Consider the following 14,688-nt stretch of genomic DNA (forward strand, 5'->3'; position numbering starts at 1 on the left):
TGGTGGGGGAAGGGGAAACGGGAGTAACAATTGCAGCATGTGAAGACCCGGCCTGGAGTTCAAGGCTGGAGTTGCAGTCAGTGGCTGCCCAATCGCTTTGAAGCTGTCCATGGTCGTTGGAACCCGTGTTGATGGTGCTGGAGTCCAGGTTTTCAATATGCCCTGGGTAGCATACGAAGTCCATGCCTGCTAGCGGTGGAGCCAGCAGGCTCTGGGGTCTGCAGATGGAAAATCTTGTGATCCTTGCAGGACGTGATAAAGTCAAAGAAACGGCGATTGCATGCATGGATCTGACGGAGGATGAAATAATGGGCAGCTCCATTGCAAACGGAGAAAAAGGTGTCCCGGAGGCATGAAAGGGATTGTGATAGGAACGCCAGGCGGAGAGTGTCGCCCTCAGAGCTCAACGAGAGAAACAACGGGAGGCAGAGTCAATTAAATGTGAGTACCTGGGATCCTCAGAAGGTCCAAATTGAGAAGCTCGAAAACGGATCCTGAAGCCAACTGGAGTCAGTTGGCGGCGGAGACACGTGCCAAGGAAGGATATATGGCTGTAATAGTGGGTCTGGGTCAAAATATGATCGAAAAGTTGAAGGGCCGAAGAAATTATAGATGGGGAGCAGTGAGAGAGGGTTTCACTGAACTCCCATCGAAAAGAAGATTTAAACTTCTTCAGTGTAGGCATCACTGGCAGAGGCTTCGCGGTAGTGAATTTAAAAGGCAAACATGAGGAAATCTGAAGATGCTGGAAATTCAAACAACAACACACAAAATGCTGGTGGAACGCAGCAGGCCAGGCAGCATCTATAGGGAGAAGCACTGTCGATGTTTCGGGCCAAGACCCTTTGTCAGGACTAAGTGAAAGGAAAGATAGTAAGAGATTTGAAAGTGGGGGGGAGGGAAAAATGCAAAACGATAGGAGAAGACGGGAGGGGGTGGGGTGAAGCTGAGAGCCGGAAAGGTGATTGGCAAAAGGGATACAGAGCTGGAGAAGGGAAAGGATCATGGGATGGGAGGCCTAGGGAGAAAGAAAGGGGGAGGGGAGCACCAGAGGGAGATGGAGAACAGGCAGAGTGATGGGCAGAAAGAGAGGGAAAAAAAAGAGGGGGAAAAAAACTAAATATATCAGGGATGGGGTAAGAAGGGGAGGAGGGGCATTAACAGAAGTTGGAGAAGTCAATGTTCATGCCATCAGGTTGGAGGCTACCCAGCCAGTATATAAGGTGTTGTTCCTCCAACCTGAGTGTGGCTTCATCTTGACTGTAGAGGAGGCCATGGATAGACATATCAGAATGGGAATGGGACGTGGAATTAAAATGATGGCCACTGGGAGATCCTGCTTTCTCTGGCGGACCGAGCGTAGGTGTTCAGCGAAACGGTCTCCCAGTCTGCGTCAGGTCTCACCAATATATAAAAGGCCACACCAGGAGCACTGGACGCAGTATACCACACCAAACTTGGTCTACTTGGACAAGTGGGTTTGTGGATCTTGGGTAGGAGGTAGAAACAGGAGGTGCAGGCTGAGGGAACTATGAAGTTGGTGGCTGTGGATGGGAGATCCCCAGAGCTAATAAGGTCAGTGATGGTGTAGGAGACAACTGGCTGGTGTTTCTTAATGGGGCCCTGTTCAAGGGGTAAGTAAGAGGAGGTGTCTGAGAGTTGTTGCTGGGCCTCAGCAAGGTTCTTCTGGACCACGGTGCACAACACAGCACATATAACTCAGACACAACACATATTACCACAAATAATAATGTGCATTTACGACACAAGATAAATGGTAAAATGCTTCTGGTGCTTCATACGTGATGAGAGCTGGGTGGTGGCAGGGAGCTCTGTGGTCTCACAGCCTGGTGGAAGAAGCTGTTTCCCTGTCCTAATGCTACCGTAGCTCCTGCCCGATGGTGGGGAGGGTGGGGTGTGGTGGGCAAAGAGATTGTTGGACGGATGGGAGGGATCATTGACAATGCTAAGTGCCCTGCCCATGACCTTATGGAGGATTATACAATTGGCAGAGGCAGAGATAAGTGGGATGATCACAGTCTTTCCCCAGGGTAGGGAAGTCCAAAACTATAGGGCATAGGGTTAAGTGAAGAAGGGTAAGGGGACCTGAGGGGCAAGTTTTACTACACTGAGTGTGGCGGTATACAGAACAAGCTGAGGAAGCCAGGTGCATTTTCAATATGGATAAGAAGGGCTAAGGTTATGGGACACAGCTGGGCAGATGCGACTAGCTTGGATGGGCATCTTGGTGGGCATGGAACAGATGGGCCGAAAGGCCTGCTTCCATGCTGTGTAAAACCAATGAACCTCCAGAACTTACTCGTGTGTGTCCCGTTCGAACCAGTGAAGTCCCAGAGTCCCAGTCCAATCCCCACTGACCTAACACTCCAATCTGTAACCCAGCCTTTTATTTAACTTCACGAGATACAACATGACTAGTGGTGTTCCTCAGGGGTTAGTACTGGGACCGCTGCTTTTCACATTGTTTGCAATAATTTAGTAATGGCTTTGGGGCAAAGTTTGATACAATGATAGGTGGAGGGGTAAGTAGTGCTGAGGAGGCAATGCGATTGCAGCAGGACTTAGACAAATTGGAAAAAGGTCAAGAAAGTAGCACATGGACTCGTGTTGAGAAATGTATGATAAAGCATTTTGGTAAACGGAACAATAGTGCAGACTGTTATCTAAGAGGGGAGAAAATTCAAACATCAGAGATGCAAAGGGACTTAGGAATCCTCATGCAAGACTCCCAGAAGGTTAATTCACAGGCTGAGTCTGTGGTAAAGAAGGCAAATGCGATGTTGGCATTGATTTCAAGGGGAATAGAATATAAAAACAAGGAGATGATGCTGAGCCTTTATAAGACACTAGTCAGGCCGCACTTGGAGTATTGTCAACAGTTTTGGGCCCCATATCTCAGAAAGGATGTATTACCATTGGAGAGAGTCCAGAGGAGGTTCACAAGTATGATTCCGGGAGTGAATGGGGTTAACATGTGAGAAGCATTTGGCTGCTTTGGGCCTGTACTCACTGGACTTTAGAAGAATGCGTGGGGATCTCATTGAAACCTACCGAATGTTGAAAGGACTAGATAGGGTGGATGTGGAGAGGATGGAGGTATGCAGAACTAGAGGGGCACAGCCTCAAAATTGAGGGGCAAATATTTTTAGCCAGATAGTAGTAATCTGTGGAATGCTCTGCCACAGGCTGTGATGGAGGCCAAGTTCATGGGTATATTTAAGAAGAAGTTGATCGTTTCCTAATCAGTCAGGGTATCAGAGGATATGCGGGAAGCCAGGTGTACGGGGTTGAGTGAAATGCGGGATCAGCCATGATGGAATGGCGGAGCAGACTCAATGGGCTGAACGGCCTATAACATGGTGACATCCCGCGCCGCCTGGTTACACCCATGTTAACCTACTAACCCAAACATCTTTGGTTTGGCAGGAAAACAGGGGCAGCCGTAGGAAAACCCCATGGGCTACAGGCAGCGACGGGAATTGAACCCGATCCCCGGCGATGGAACAGCGTTACTCTAACCGCCACGCTACCTCCCGTGAAGGCCTCGCCTTCTCCCAGGTATTTCCCCTAGGCCAAACCCTCAGACTCATTTCTGAGGGCTGTGGAAACTACTCCAATAACAAGCAAGCGCTGCATTTGCCAGCAATTGTCATGGGAAGTTACTTTATTCTGTAAAACGTTTAATCAAAACGACTGGCAAACAAATATTTATGGACGAAATCTAGGATTTGCCATTTGCTTTATTGATCTGACATGGACCCGACGTCCTTTGAGCGGTCGGGTTTCTCCTCAGATGAGACTTGTCCCTGGCACTTCCTGGACTCAGCGGTGTGAAATAGGAATGGGAACGGGAGGGTGGGTTCGGTGGTTATCTGAAGACCAGGGGTCGGTCTGCCGCCCTTGGATCAGTAATACCTGTGCCGAAGCTTCAGTGGTCGTGGTCGGTGTTTGCGACGGAAAGTGTTGCCGGAGGCGACGGGCGAAGCCACCGTCGAGACGAGGAGCGAAGAGCGAGGCGGCTCGATGAGCGTGATGGCCACGCCGGTACTGGGCTCCGGCTCCTTCGGGACTGCCTCGGGCTCTCTGCGGCCCCTGCACTTGGTGCAGATCTCCAAACAAAGTAAGATAACGTAGGCGACGCTGGAGACGGTAACGGTCACGAACGAAAACGTGTAGAAGACTTGGTGACAGTACTCGGCAGAGGCTTCATTAATGTAGTCAGGCGGGAAGATTTGAACGGTCCAGTAGAGACCTGTCAAACGAAAATCGGTCGCGGTATGAAACGCGACCCCGGATTGTTCTGTAATTGTAAACTCAGACACACAGATGCGCACACATCGATACAAACACAGGCACACACACAGCTAGAGTCACACACTCACAACACTGATACAAACACAGGCACAAACACAGCTAGAGTCACACACTCACAACACCGATACAAACACAGCTAGAGTCACACACTCACAACACCGATACAAACACAGGCACACACACAGCTAGAGTCACACACTCACAACACCGATACAAACACAGGCACAAACACAGCTAGAGTCACACACTCACAACACCGATACAAACACAGCTAGAGTCACACACTCACAACACCGATACAAACACAGGCACACACACAGCTAGAGTCACACACTCACAACACCGATACAAACACAGGCACAAACACAGCTAGAGTCACACACGCACAACACCGATACAAACACAGGCACAAACACAGCTAGAGTCACACACGCACAACACCGATACAAACACACGCACACACACAGCTAGAGTCACACACTCACAACACCGATACAAACACACGCACACACACAGCTAGAGTCACACACTCACAACACCGATACAAACACAGCTAGAGTCACACACTCACAACACTGATACAAACACAGGCACACACACAGCTAGAGTCACACACTCACAACACCGATACAAACACAGGCACACACACAGCTAGAGTCACACACTCACAACACCGATACAAACACAGGCACACACACAGCTAGAGTCACACACTCACAACACCGATACAAACACAGGTACACACACAGCTAGAGTCACACACTCACAACACCGATACAAACACAGGCACAAACACAGCTAGAGTCACACACTCACAACACCGATACAAACACAGGCACACACACAGCTAGAGTCACACACTCACAACACCGATACAAACACAGGCACACACACAGCTAAAGTCACACACTCACAACACCGATACAAACACAGGCACACACACAGCTAGAGTCACACACTCACAACACCGATACAAACACAAACAGATACACACACCGGCGCAACCCGCTTTCGGAGTTCAGGATCCAGCCGAGGCCTTTTGCGTTGATAATCAGCGAATTTACCGTGCTAACACCGACTCATGCCATGCACCGACTTCTCTTTCCTTTCCCCTTCCCCGCCTACCCTTTTATCCTTTCCGCTTCTGCAAGGACAACATAGCCCCCTGAAACAGTTCCCCGCCCCGGCTAATATCGTTCGTTTGTTTGTGCCGTGTTGTATGACGTGGCCGATCATGGTATCATGGTCCTTCCATGACCATGACTGTTCTTGGCAAATTTTTCCACAGAACTGATTTGCCATTGCCTTCTGGGCAGTGTCTTTACAGGATGGGTGACCCCAGCCATTATCAACACTCTTCACAGACTGTCTGCCTGGTGTCAGTGGTCACATAACCAGGACTTGTGATCTGCACCGGCTGCTCATACGACCGTCCACCACCTGCTCCCATGGCTGATCGGGGCGGGAGAGGGGGTCTAAGCAGGTGATACACCTTGCCCAAGGGTGACCTACAGAGCAGCACCCTACCCACTGATACACCCGACCCATTAAGGGGCATTGAGACACCTCACCATGAAATTACCTGCTGCCAACCAAATTCCTTCAAGCGCCTTGCATATGATGTTCCAGCACCTCAGAAAGGCTTTGGCACACATTGTTGCATAACACTCAATGAATGTTGTGGTAATGTTTACAACTCCAGACACAATATTATAAATAGGGATCATCTGTCCTTTGGGGCAAGAATCTATGTAGATGGCGGCTGAAAAGACAAAATACAGATGTCAGAAGAGCAGGGAGACCAGGGTACGAGTCCATGACACACGTGGACAGGGTGATGAAGGAGGAGTGTGACACCCTTGCCTTCACAGTTGGGATATCATTTTACAGCTGTACAAGACTTTGGTATTTGGTACATTTCTGCTCGCCCATATAGAGGAAAGACACCTTTAAACTGCAAAAGGGAGCAGAGATCATGAGATGTTACTGGGACTGGAGGGCTTGAACCCCAAATCAAAAGATTTGTTTTATTTGGCACGCATATATTGAAGCCCCGGAGTGAAATGCGTCGTGTGGCATCAATGAGCAATATAGCCCGAGGATGTATGGAGCCCCCAACCCGTACGTCTTTGAAATGTGGGAGGAATGAGGCCCATTTGGGAATATTTTAGCTGTTCTGGTCACCCACCTACAGGAAAGATGTAAACAAGGTTGAAAGAGTACTGAGAAATTTTATAAGGATGTTGCCGGGTCTGCAGGACCTGAGTTATAAGGAAAGTCTGAATAGGTCAGGACTGTATTTTTTTTAGAACATGGAAGATTGGGAGGAGATTTGGTAGAGGTATACAAAATTATGAATGGCATAGACAGGGTAAATGCAGGCAGGCTTTTTCCACTGAGGTTGAGTGAGACTAAATCCAGAGTTCATGGGTTAAGGGTCAAAGGTGAAAAGTTTAAGGGAAACATCAGGGGAAACTTCCTCACTTAGAGGGTGTTGAGAGTATGGAAGGAGCTACCAGCGCAAGTGGTGTATGTGAGCCCGATTTCAATGTTTAAGAGAAGTTTGGATAGGTACGTGGATGGTAGAGGTATGGAGGGCTATGGTCCCGGTGCAGGTCCAAGGAAGTAGGCAGTTTAACAGTTTTGGCATGGACTAGATGGGCTGAAGGGCCTGTTTCTGTGCTGTACTTCTATGAAACCGGAGCACCTGGAGGAAATCCACACGGTCACAGGGTGAGCGTACAGTGCAAACTTCCTACACACAGCGACAGGAATTGAGCCCCAATTGGTGGGAAAAAAACGATTCCACAATCTGCTAAAGTGGACGAGGAGGTACAGGAGCCCGATGACCCACACTCAGTAAATCAAGAACAGCTTCTTCCCCTACTGATCAGACCATGAACCGATGAGCACCACCTCGTTCTCCCTTCTTCTCGCACGGTTTTACTTATTTTGTCATTTGTAGTGATTTTACAAATTTGTACGGCTGCTGCAAAACAAAATTCATGTCATGTGAGTCGGCGATAATAAACCTGATTCTCATACGCTCACGGTGAGAACGCACAGATCCACAGCGAGCCCCCATCCCAAAATCAGTTCAATCTGAGTCACGCGTCATCGGGGGACTACACAGCAAGATCCCAGAAACAGTCTAATACCAGAGGGCATGCATTGAAGGCGAGAGGGGGGTAGGTTTAACGGGGATGTGAGGGGCAAGTTGCTTTTGCTCAGAGAGTGGTGCATGCCTGGAATGTGCTGCCTGGTATGGTGGTAGAGGCAAATATATTAGAGGCTTTTAAGAGACGTTTGGATGTGAGGAATATGGACATGGTGTAGGTCGGAGGGATTAGTGTTTGGGTGTTTTTGATTTGTTTTTTAGCTGGGTCAGCACAGCACTGTGGGCTGAATGGCCTGTTCCTGGGCTGCACTCTTCTATGTTCTAAATTTGGGGTACTGCGAGCAGTTTTAGACCCCATATCTAATGAAGAATGTGCTGACATTAGAGAGGGTCCAGAGGATCACGAGAATGATCAATTGAGTCTTCTGCGTGAGGGGAGGGGCAGAAGTGAGAATGTCGGTGGTGGGTGGGCTCTTTGATGGCGCTGTCTGCTTTGCCAAGGCAGCGGGGACTGTAGACAGTGTCCACGGAGGGGGGGGAGCCAGTTTCCATGACATATTGAACTGTGTCCAGAACTCCCCGTCGTTTCTCACAGTCTCGGGCAGAGCATTTGTGGTGTCATGATGACCCTTCCCTCAACGTCAGCAAAACGTTAGTACACTGGGCCTGGTCCGTCAGCGTCCCGAGTAGCGGAGTAGTGACGTTATGCTGCAGTTGTACAGGATGTTAGTGGGGCTGTGCAGGGAGTACTGTGTACGGAACTGGAACGGGCTCTGGGGCAGAGCAGTTGTACAAGATGCTAGTGGGGCCGTGCAGGGAGTACTGTGTACGGAACTGGAACGGGCTCTGGGGCAGAGCAGTTGTACAGGATGTTAGTGGGGCTGTGCAGGGAGTACTGTGTATGGAACTGGAACGGGCTCTGGGGCAGAGCAGTTGTACAGGATGTTAGTGGGGCCGTGCAGGGAGTACTGTGTATGGAACTGGAACGGGCTCTGGGGCAGAGCAGTTGTACAAGATGCTAGTGGGGCCGTGCAAGGAGTACTGTGTACGGAACTGGAACGGGCCCTGGGGCAGAGCAGTTGTACAGGATGTTAGTGGGGCCGTGCAGGGAGTACTGTGTACGGAACTGGAACGGGCTCTGGGGCAGAGCAGTTGTACAGGATGTTAGTGGGGCCGTGCAGGGAGTACTGTGTACGGAACTGGAATGGGCTCTGGGGCAGAGCAGTTGTACAGGATGTTAGTGGGGCCGTGCAGGGAGTACTGTGTACGGAACTGGAACGGGCTCTGGGGCAGAGCAGTTGCTTGGATAGGATCGTCTCTACGGTCCATCTCTGATCATCTGTAAGAATTCGCTGGGAGCAGATACACGGCCGGCTATAATCTGGTCTATACACAGCCCGGTCCATCACAGGAAAAGCCCTCCTCACTGAGAACATTTGCAAGAAGCACTGCCACAGGAAAGCAGCATCCATCATCAAGGACACCCACCATCCAGACCGTGCTCCAGGAGCTACAGGAGCCTTAGGTCCCACACTGCCAGGTTCTGGAACAGTTATTACCCCTCAGTCATCAGGCTCCTGAACCATCATGGCTAACTTCACTCAACACAACTCTGAACTGATTCCACAACCTATGGACTCATTTTCAAGAACTCTACAACTCAAGTTCCCAGTATCCTTCATTCATTCATCTATCTGTCCCTCTGTCTATCCATCTGTCTGCCTAAATATCAATCTCTCTATCTGTCTGTCTCTCAACGTTTCTTTGTCTCTGTATACCTGTCTTTGTATTTGCACGGTCTGGGTCTTTTGCACATTGTTTCTGTACTTGCTGGGAAGGATGAGGGGGGATCTCATTGAAACCTTACGAATGTTGAAAGGCCGAGACCCAGAGCAAATGTGGAAAGCATGTTTCCCATGATGGATGAGTCTAAGACAAGAGGACACAGCCTCAAGATAGAGGGCATCCGTTTAAAACCAAGATGTGGAGAAGTTTCTTCAGACAGAGGGTGGTGATTCTGTGGAATTTATTACTGCAGGCAACTGTGGAGGCCAGTTCATTGGGTGTATTTAAGGCAGAGATTGATATGTTCTTGATGGGACATGGCATCAAGGGTTACGGGGAGAAGGTCGGGGAGTGGGCTGGGGGGTTGGGGAGAGAAAAAGATCAGCCACGATGGAATGGCAGAGCAGACTTGATGGGCCAAATGGCCTAATTCTGCCCCTATGTTCTATGGTCTTATGGTTCTTTGTCAATCTGTATAGTTTCTCCTTGATTATTTTGTACATCTTTGTTCTTCTGGGAATGTCTGCAATCAAATGAATCTCGTGGTGGCATATACTACTTTGATAATAAATTTACTTCGGACTTTGAAGGGGTAGGTTGGCCTTCCTACTCTCTTCACTCCTGGTGCATTGTGTGTATATGTAATTTCAGAAATCTTTCAAGTTAATTACAAATGGCATGTAAACCAAACAGGACAAACTTCAAAAACTTACCAATTACGATATATGCTATATCCACCAATACAAAAAGAACAAAGGAAATGCCTGTGAAGATAAATTAGCTGTTAGCAATCTATAGAGCACAACAGTTTTACGCTGAATTAACCACAGGGCAGGATAGGACTCTGGATTGTCTTGGGAGATCTAGAAGCTAATTTACATCTTTAGCAACATACACAGAATGCTGGAGGAGCTCAGCAGGTCAGGCAGCATCTATTGGAGAGGAATGAACAGTCGATGTTTTGGGCTGAGACCCTTCAACAGGACGCTCAAAATGTCAACTGTCCCTCCACCATTTTGTGTGTGTTGCTCTGGATTTCCAGTATCTGCAGAATCTCTTTGTGTTTGCAGCAGCTATCTGGTCGTTAAAGAGTGGTTTGTGTTTAGTTAAGGAGGTAGGAGAACCCAATTTCCTTGGGGAATTCCACAGGTTCCTCCAACTTCCAGTAATATCTCTCTCTTTCTCTCACACCCCCCCCCCACCAGAGGAACTCAATAGGTCAGTAGCATATGTGGAGGGGAATATGCAGATGACGTTTTGGGCCGAGACCCTTCCTCAGACTGGACAGGAAGGGAGGGAGAAGCCAGAATAAGAAGGTAAGGGGAAGGAGTAGTAGTACAAACTGGCAGGTGAGGGGGAAGGTGCGTGGGATGAAATAAGAAACTGGGAGGTGATAGGTGGATGAGGTGAAGGCTGAAGAAGGGAGATTCTGATAAGTGAGGACAGTGAACCATGGAAGGAAGTGAGGTGAACATCCTGGTGAACCTCTTCTGCACCTTCTCCAGAGCCTCTACACCTTTACTGTAATATGACCAGAAATCTACTTCTGTGGTCACTTCATGGAACTGTGGGCTTGGACCCCAAGATCCCTCTAAAGGTCCTGCCATTAACATGGGTCATGTATGACGTGGGCAATCGTGGTCTTTGTCCATCACTGTTCTTGGCAAATTTTTCTACAGATGTGATTTGCCATTGTTTTCTTCTGGGCAGTGACTTCACAAGACCCCAGCCATTATCAATACCCTTCAGAGATTGTCTCCCTGGTGTCAGTGGTCGCATAACCAGGACTTGTGATCTGCACCGGCTGCTCGTACGACCCTCCACCACCTGCTCCCATGGCTTCAGGTGACCCTGATCAAGGGGCTAAGCAGGTGCTACACCTTGCCCAAGGGTGACCTGCAGGGTAGCAGATGGAAGGAGCGTCTTACACCTCGCTCGATAGAGAGGTATCTCCACCCCACCGCCCAAAATTTCTGTGTACGTTTCCTTTTTATTTAATTATTTATCTTCCTAATTTCCTGCCCCAAGTGCAGGTTGCAATCCAGGCACAAGGGCATTTAGATCCCTTTGAACATCAACACTCAACTTCTCACCGCTTAGATATAGTGAAACTCCAGCAAATCGGCATCATCAAGACTCGTGTGTTACTGGATTCGGAGGTGGAACTCCTGTTAATATGGTGGTCTCTACAAAAGGAGGTGTGAGGTGCTCCTTTCCTCCGTGAGCTTGTACATCACCCTTGGGCATGGTGTAGCACCTGCTTAGACCCCTCCCCCTCAAACTACCCCTCCCATCAAGGTCACGTGAAGCCATGGGAGCAGGTGGTGGATGGTCGTACGAGCAGCCGGTGCTCATCACAAGTCCTGGTTATGTGACCACTGACACCAGGCAGACAATCTCTGAAGAGTATTGATGATGGCTGGGGTCACCCATCATGTAAAGACACTGCCCAGAAGAAGGCAATGGCAAACCACTTCTGTGGAAAAATTTGCCAAGAACAATCATGGTTAAGAGACGATGATAGTCTATGCCATATGACACAGCACAGAATGGTAATGATATCTCAGACAGCATCAGTGCAGGCAGAGGGAGAGTCAACCCTGATTCACGGTTACTCCAACAGTTTGGACTTCCCCCAGATCCCGGCGACTTCATCTCCTGTGTCTACTCTAATACTTTAATTTGCTGTTTGACAAAGATGTTACACAGCGGTAAGATTTTTTTTAGTGAGCCCAGTAAGTTTAAAGTCAGAGTGGCAAAATGGGGTCCCAGTGGGTGGAAAGGGGGGAGAGGGGAACAGTGGACGGCTGGTTAAAGAGAGTATGGGAAACAGGGTTCCAATGAGTTTTAAAGGGAGTTTGGGAATTGGTCCTGAGTTGCCCCCGAAGTTTTGCTTCCTCGGGTGTTTCTGAAGGCATGTAATGTCCAACCGTTGGTGGGGCATGGGGTATGTGAGGGTTTATAGAGACTAGATGGGATAAGGGCAGTGGGTTTTATTTAAGATTCCAGTACAACAGGCACAGAAATCTGGGTGTGGTGGGGAAGGGGATCGCAAAGGACCCGGAAAGTGATAGATCCACTAGGCTGTGCAATGCGTAACGGTCAAATTGGTCAGGGTTGGAAGAAGGGAGACTGATTGGTTTCAGCTGCTGGACTAAGTGGGACGAATGGCTGCCTTCTGTGTCATTCTTCCTTCTCAGGGCAACGGGAAAGGAGAGGGCATCAAGGGCAAAGGAGGAATCTGTTTGGGGGCGAGGGAAGGTGTCAGCAGGGTACAGGGACAGGGGTCAAGGGGCAAAGGTGAGAGGTTTGGCTAGTGGCAAAGGGGAGCGTGTAGGTTTGGGGAAAGGGATCGAAATAACTCATTCAGGGGACAGAAACTGGAAATCTCCTACCCCACCCCTCTCGTTGACAAAGGGAGGGAGGGATCAACAATCCAACAGAATGGCGGAAGGGGCCGAATGGCCGTGAAGGGCTGCAGCTCAACGCCTGCGTCACACCTGCATCCCGAACCCCGCAAAGGCCACTTCCCGTCTTCCGCCCGCAACGTCCCGGGAAAAGTTCAGCGACAGTTTCACCCTCCCACTCACTCTGAGCCACTCCATCTTCTGCGCGCCGCCCTTCGTCCCTCGCCTCGCCCATCAACAACAGACGCCCCTCTCATTAGGCAACCCGGCGGGTGACATGCCTTTATCATTTCAACGCGTCGCCAGTGGCAACTGGACCGTTAATTGTCGGCTGCGCGTTCTGCCATTGGTCAGTTGTGGGCGGCGTATCACGTGACGAGAGGGAAGCTGGATTTTGAAGTGTTGGGACGGCGGGGTGGGGGGAGTTCTAGTCTGGTCTGTTCCCCTTTGATTTGGGGGTGAACCTGATTTATTTATTGAATTACAAAGAGAGAATCTGCAGATGCTGGAAATCCGAGCAACACACACAAAGTGCTGGAGGAACCCACCAGGTCAGGCAGCGTCCATGGGATTAAGAAAGTACAGTCGACGTTTCGGCAGGACTCGTTTATTGTGTTTTTTTTAAATTTAGAGATACAGCACGGAACAGTTTTTTTCCGGCCGCGCCACTTACGTGTTTGGACCGTGGGAGGAATCCGAAGCTCCTGGAGGAAACCGGCGCAGTTCACGGACAGGACATATAAACCCCTAGTAGTCGGCGCTGGACTTGAACTCCCAACCCAACAGCTGCAATTGCGGGGCGCCAATGTCCCATGGGATTAGCAACGCCGTGTTTTGCCTTCTGCGGAACTACATGGGATGATGTACATACAGGGGTGGGACCCCTTTTGAGCCCCATCCTTTCCAGTCCTGACTGAAGGGTCCCGGCCCAAAACAATGTTCCTCTGCATAGATCTGCCGGACCTGCTGAGTTCCTCCAGCGTCGTATGTGTTGGACTGCCGTATATCCTATGCCCCAAATACACTTTCAAGGACTTTTTAATCTCATGTTCTTGATATTTATTGCTTATTTTTTTTTAGTATTTGCACAGTTTGTTGTCTTTTGCACACTGGTTGAATGCCCAGTATTATGGTTATTAATCTATAAATTTATTATGTCTGCAAGAAAATGAATCTCAGGGTTGTATATGGTGACTTATATGTACTTTGATAATAACTTTTTTGAATTGTATTCCTTTACACTATATAGACGGCACTAGACCTGTGCCAGTCATGAGTGTAGAGACAGTGGGAGGTAAAGGGTGTTTGATGCCAAATGTGGTATAACCAGCTTATACAGTGGTATGCAAAAGTTTGGACACCCAGGTCAAAATTTCTGTTACTGTGAATAGCTAAGTGAGTAAAAGATGACCTGATTTCCAAAAGGCATAAAGTTGAAGGTGACACATTTCTTTAATACTTCAAACAAGATTACTTTTTTTATTTTTATCTTTTACGGTCTCAAAATAACAAAAAAAAGGAAAAGGGCCTGAAGCAGAAGTTTGGGCGCCCTGCATAGTCAGTTCTTAGTAACACCCCCTTTGGCAAGTGTCACAGCTTGTAAACACTTTCTGAAGCCAGCTAAGAGTCTTTCACTTCTTGTTTTGGGGGATTTTTGCCCATTCTTCCTTGCAAAAGGCTTCTAGTTCTGTGAGATTCCTGGGCTGTCTTACACGCATTGCTCTTTTGCGGTCTGTCCACAGAATTTGATGACGTTTAGGTCAGGGGACTGTGAGGGCCATGGAAAAACCTTCAGCTTGCACCTCTTGAGGTAGTCCATTGTGGATTTTGAGGTGTGTTTAGGATCATTATCCTGTTGTAGAATCCATCCTCTTCATCTTCAGCTTTTTTACAGACGTTGCGATGTTTGCTTCCAGAATTTGCTGGTATTTAATTGAATTCATTCTTCCCTCTACCAGTGAAATGTTCCCCATGCCACTGACTGCAACACAAGCCCAAAGTATGGTAGATCCACCCCCGTGCTTAACAGTTGGAGAGGTGTTC

General features: G+C 48.8%; 1 protein-coding gene across 1 annotated transcript; it reads right to left on the minus strand.

The window, feature by feature from the left end:
* Nucleotides 1–3,777: 3,777 nt before the first annotated feature.
* Nucleotides 3,778–12,888, minus strand: LOC140728742 (uncharacterized). The gene is made up of 4 exons (XM_073047691.1): nucleotides 12,829–12,888; nucleotides 9,952–10,002; nucleotides 5,918–6,097; nucleotides 3,778–4,273 (listed from the first exon to the last, which is right to left on the minus strand). The coding sequence occupies exons 1-4, from the start codon at nucleotides 12,878–12,880 to the stop codon at nucleotides 3,927–3,929; spliced, it is 630 nt and encodes a 209-aa protein (XP_072903792.1). The 5' UTR covers nucleotides 12,881–12,888; the 3' UTR covers nucleotides 3,778–3,926.
* Between the last annotated feature and the right edge of the window lie 1,800 nt (nucleotides 12,889–14,688).

Source organism: Hemitrygon akajei, chromosome 6, assembly GCF_048418815.1.
Source record: "Hemitrygon akajei chromosome 6, sHemAka1.3, whole genome shotgun sequence".
NCBI classification, from domain to species: domain Eukaryota; kingdom Metazoa; phylum Chordata; class Chondrichthyes; order Myliobatiformes; family Dasyatidae; genus Hemitrygon; species Hemitrygon akajei.

Coding starts and splice junctions, on each gene's coding strand:
- LOC140728742 (XM_073047691.1), bottom strand. CDS start 12,880: ATGGGCGAGGCGAGGGACGAAGGGCGGCGCGCAGAAGATGGAGTGGCT. Junction 10,003..12,828: donor AGAAGATGGAGTGGCTCAGA/GTGAGTGGGAGG, acceptor TTATCTTCACAG/GCATTTCCTTTGTTCTTTTT. Junction 4,274..5,917: donor AGGAATTTGGTTGGCAGCAG/GTAATTTCATGG, acceptor TTCGTTTGACAG/GTCTCTACTGGACCGTTCAA.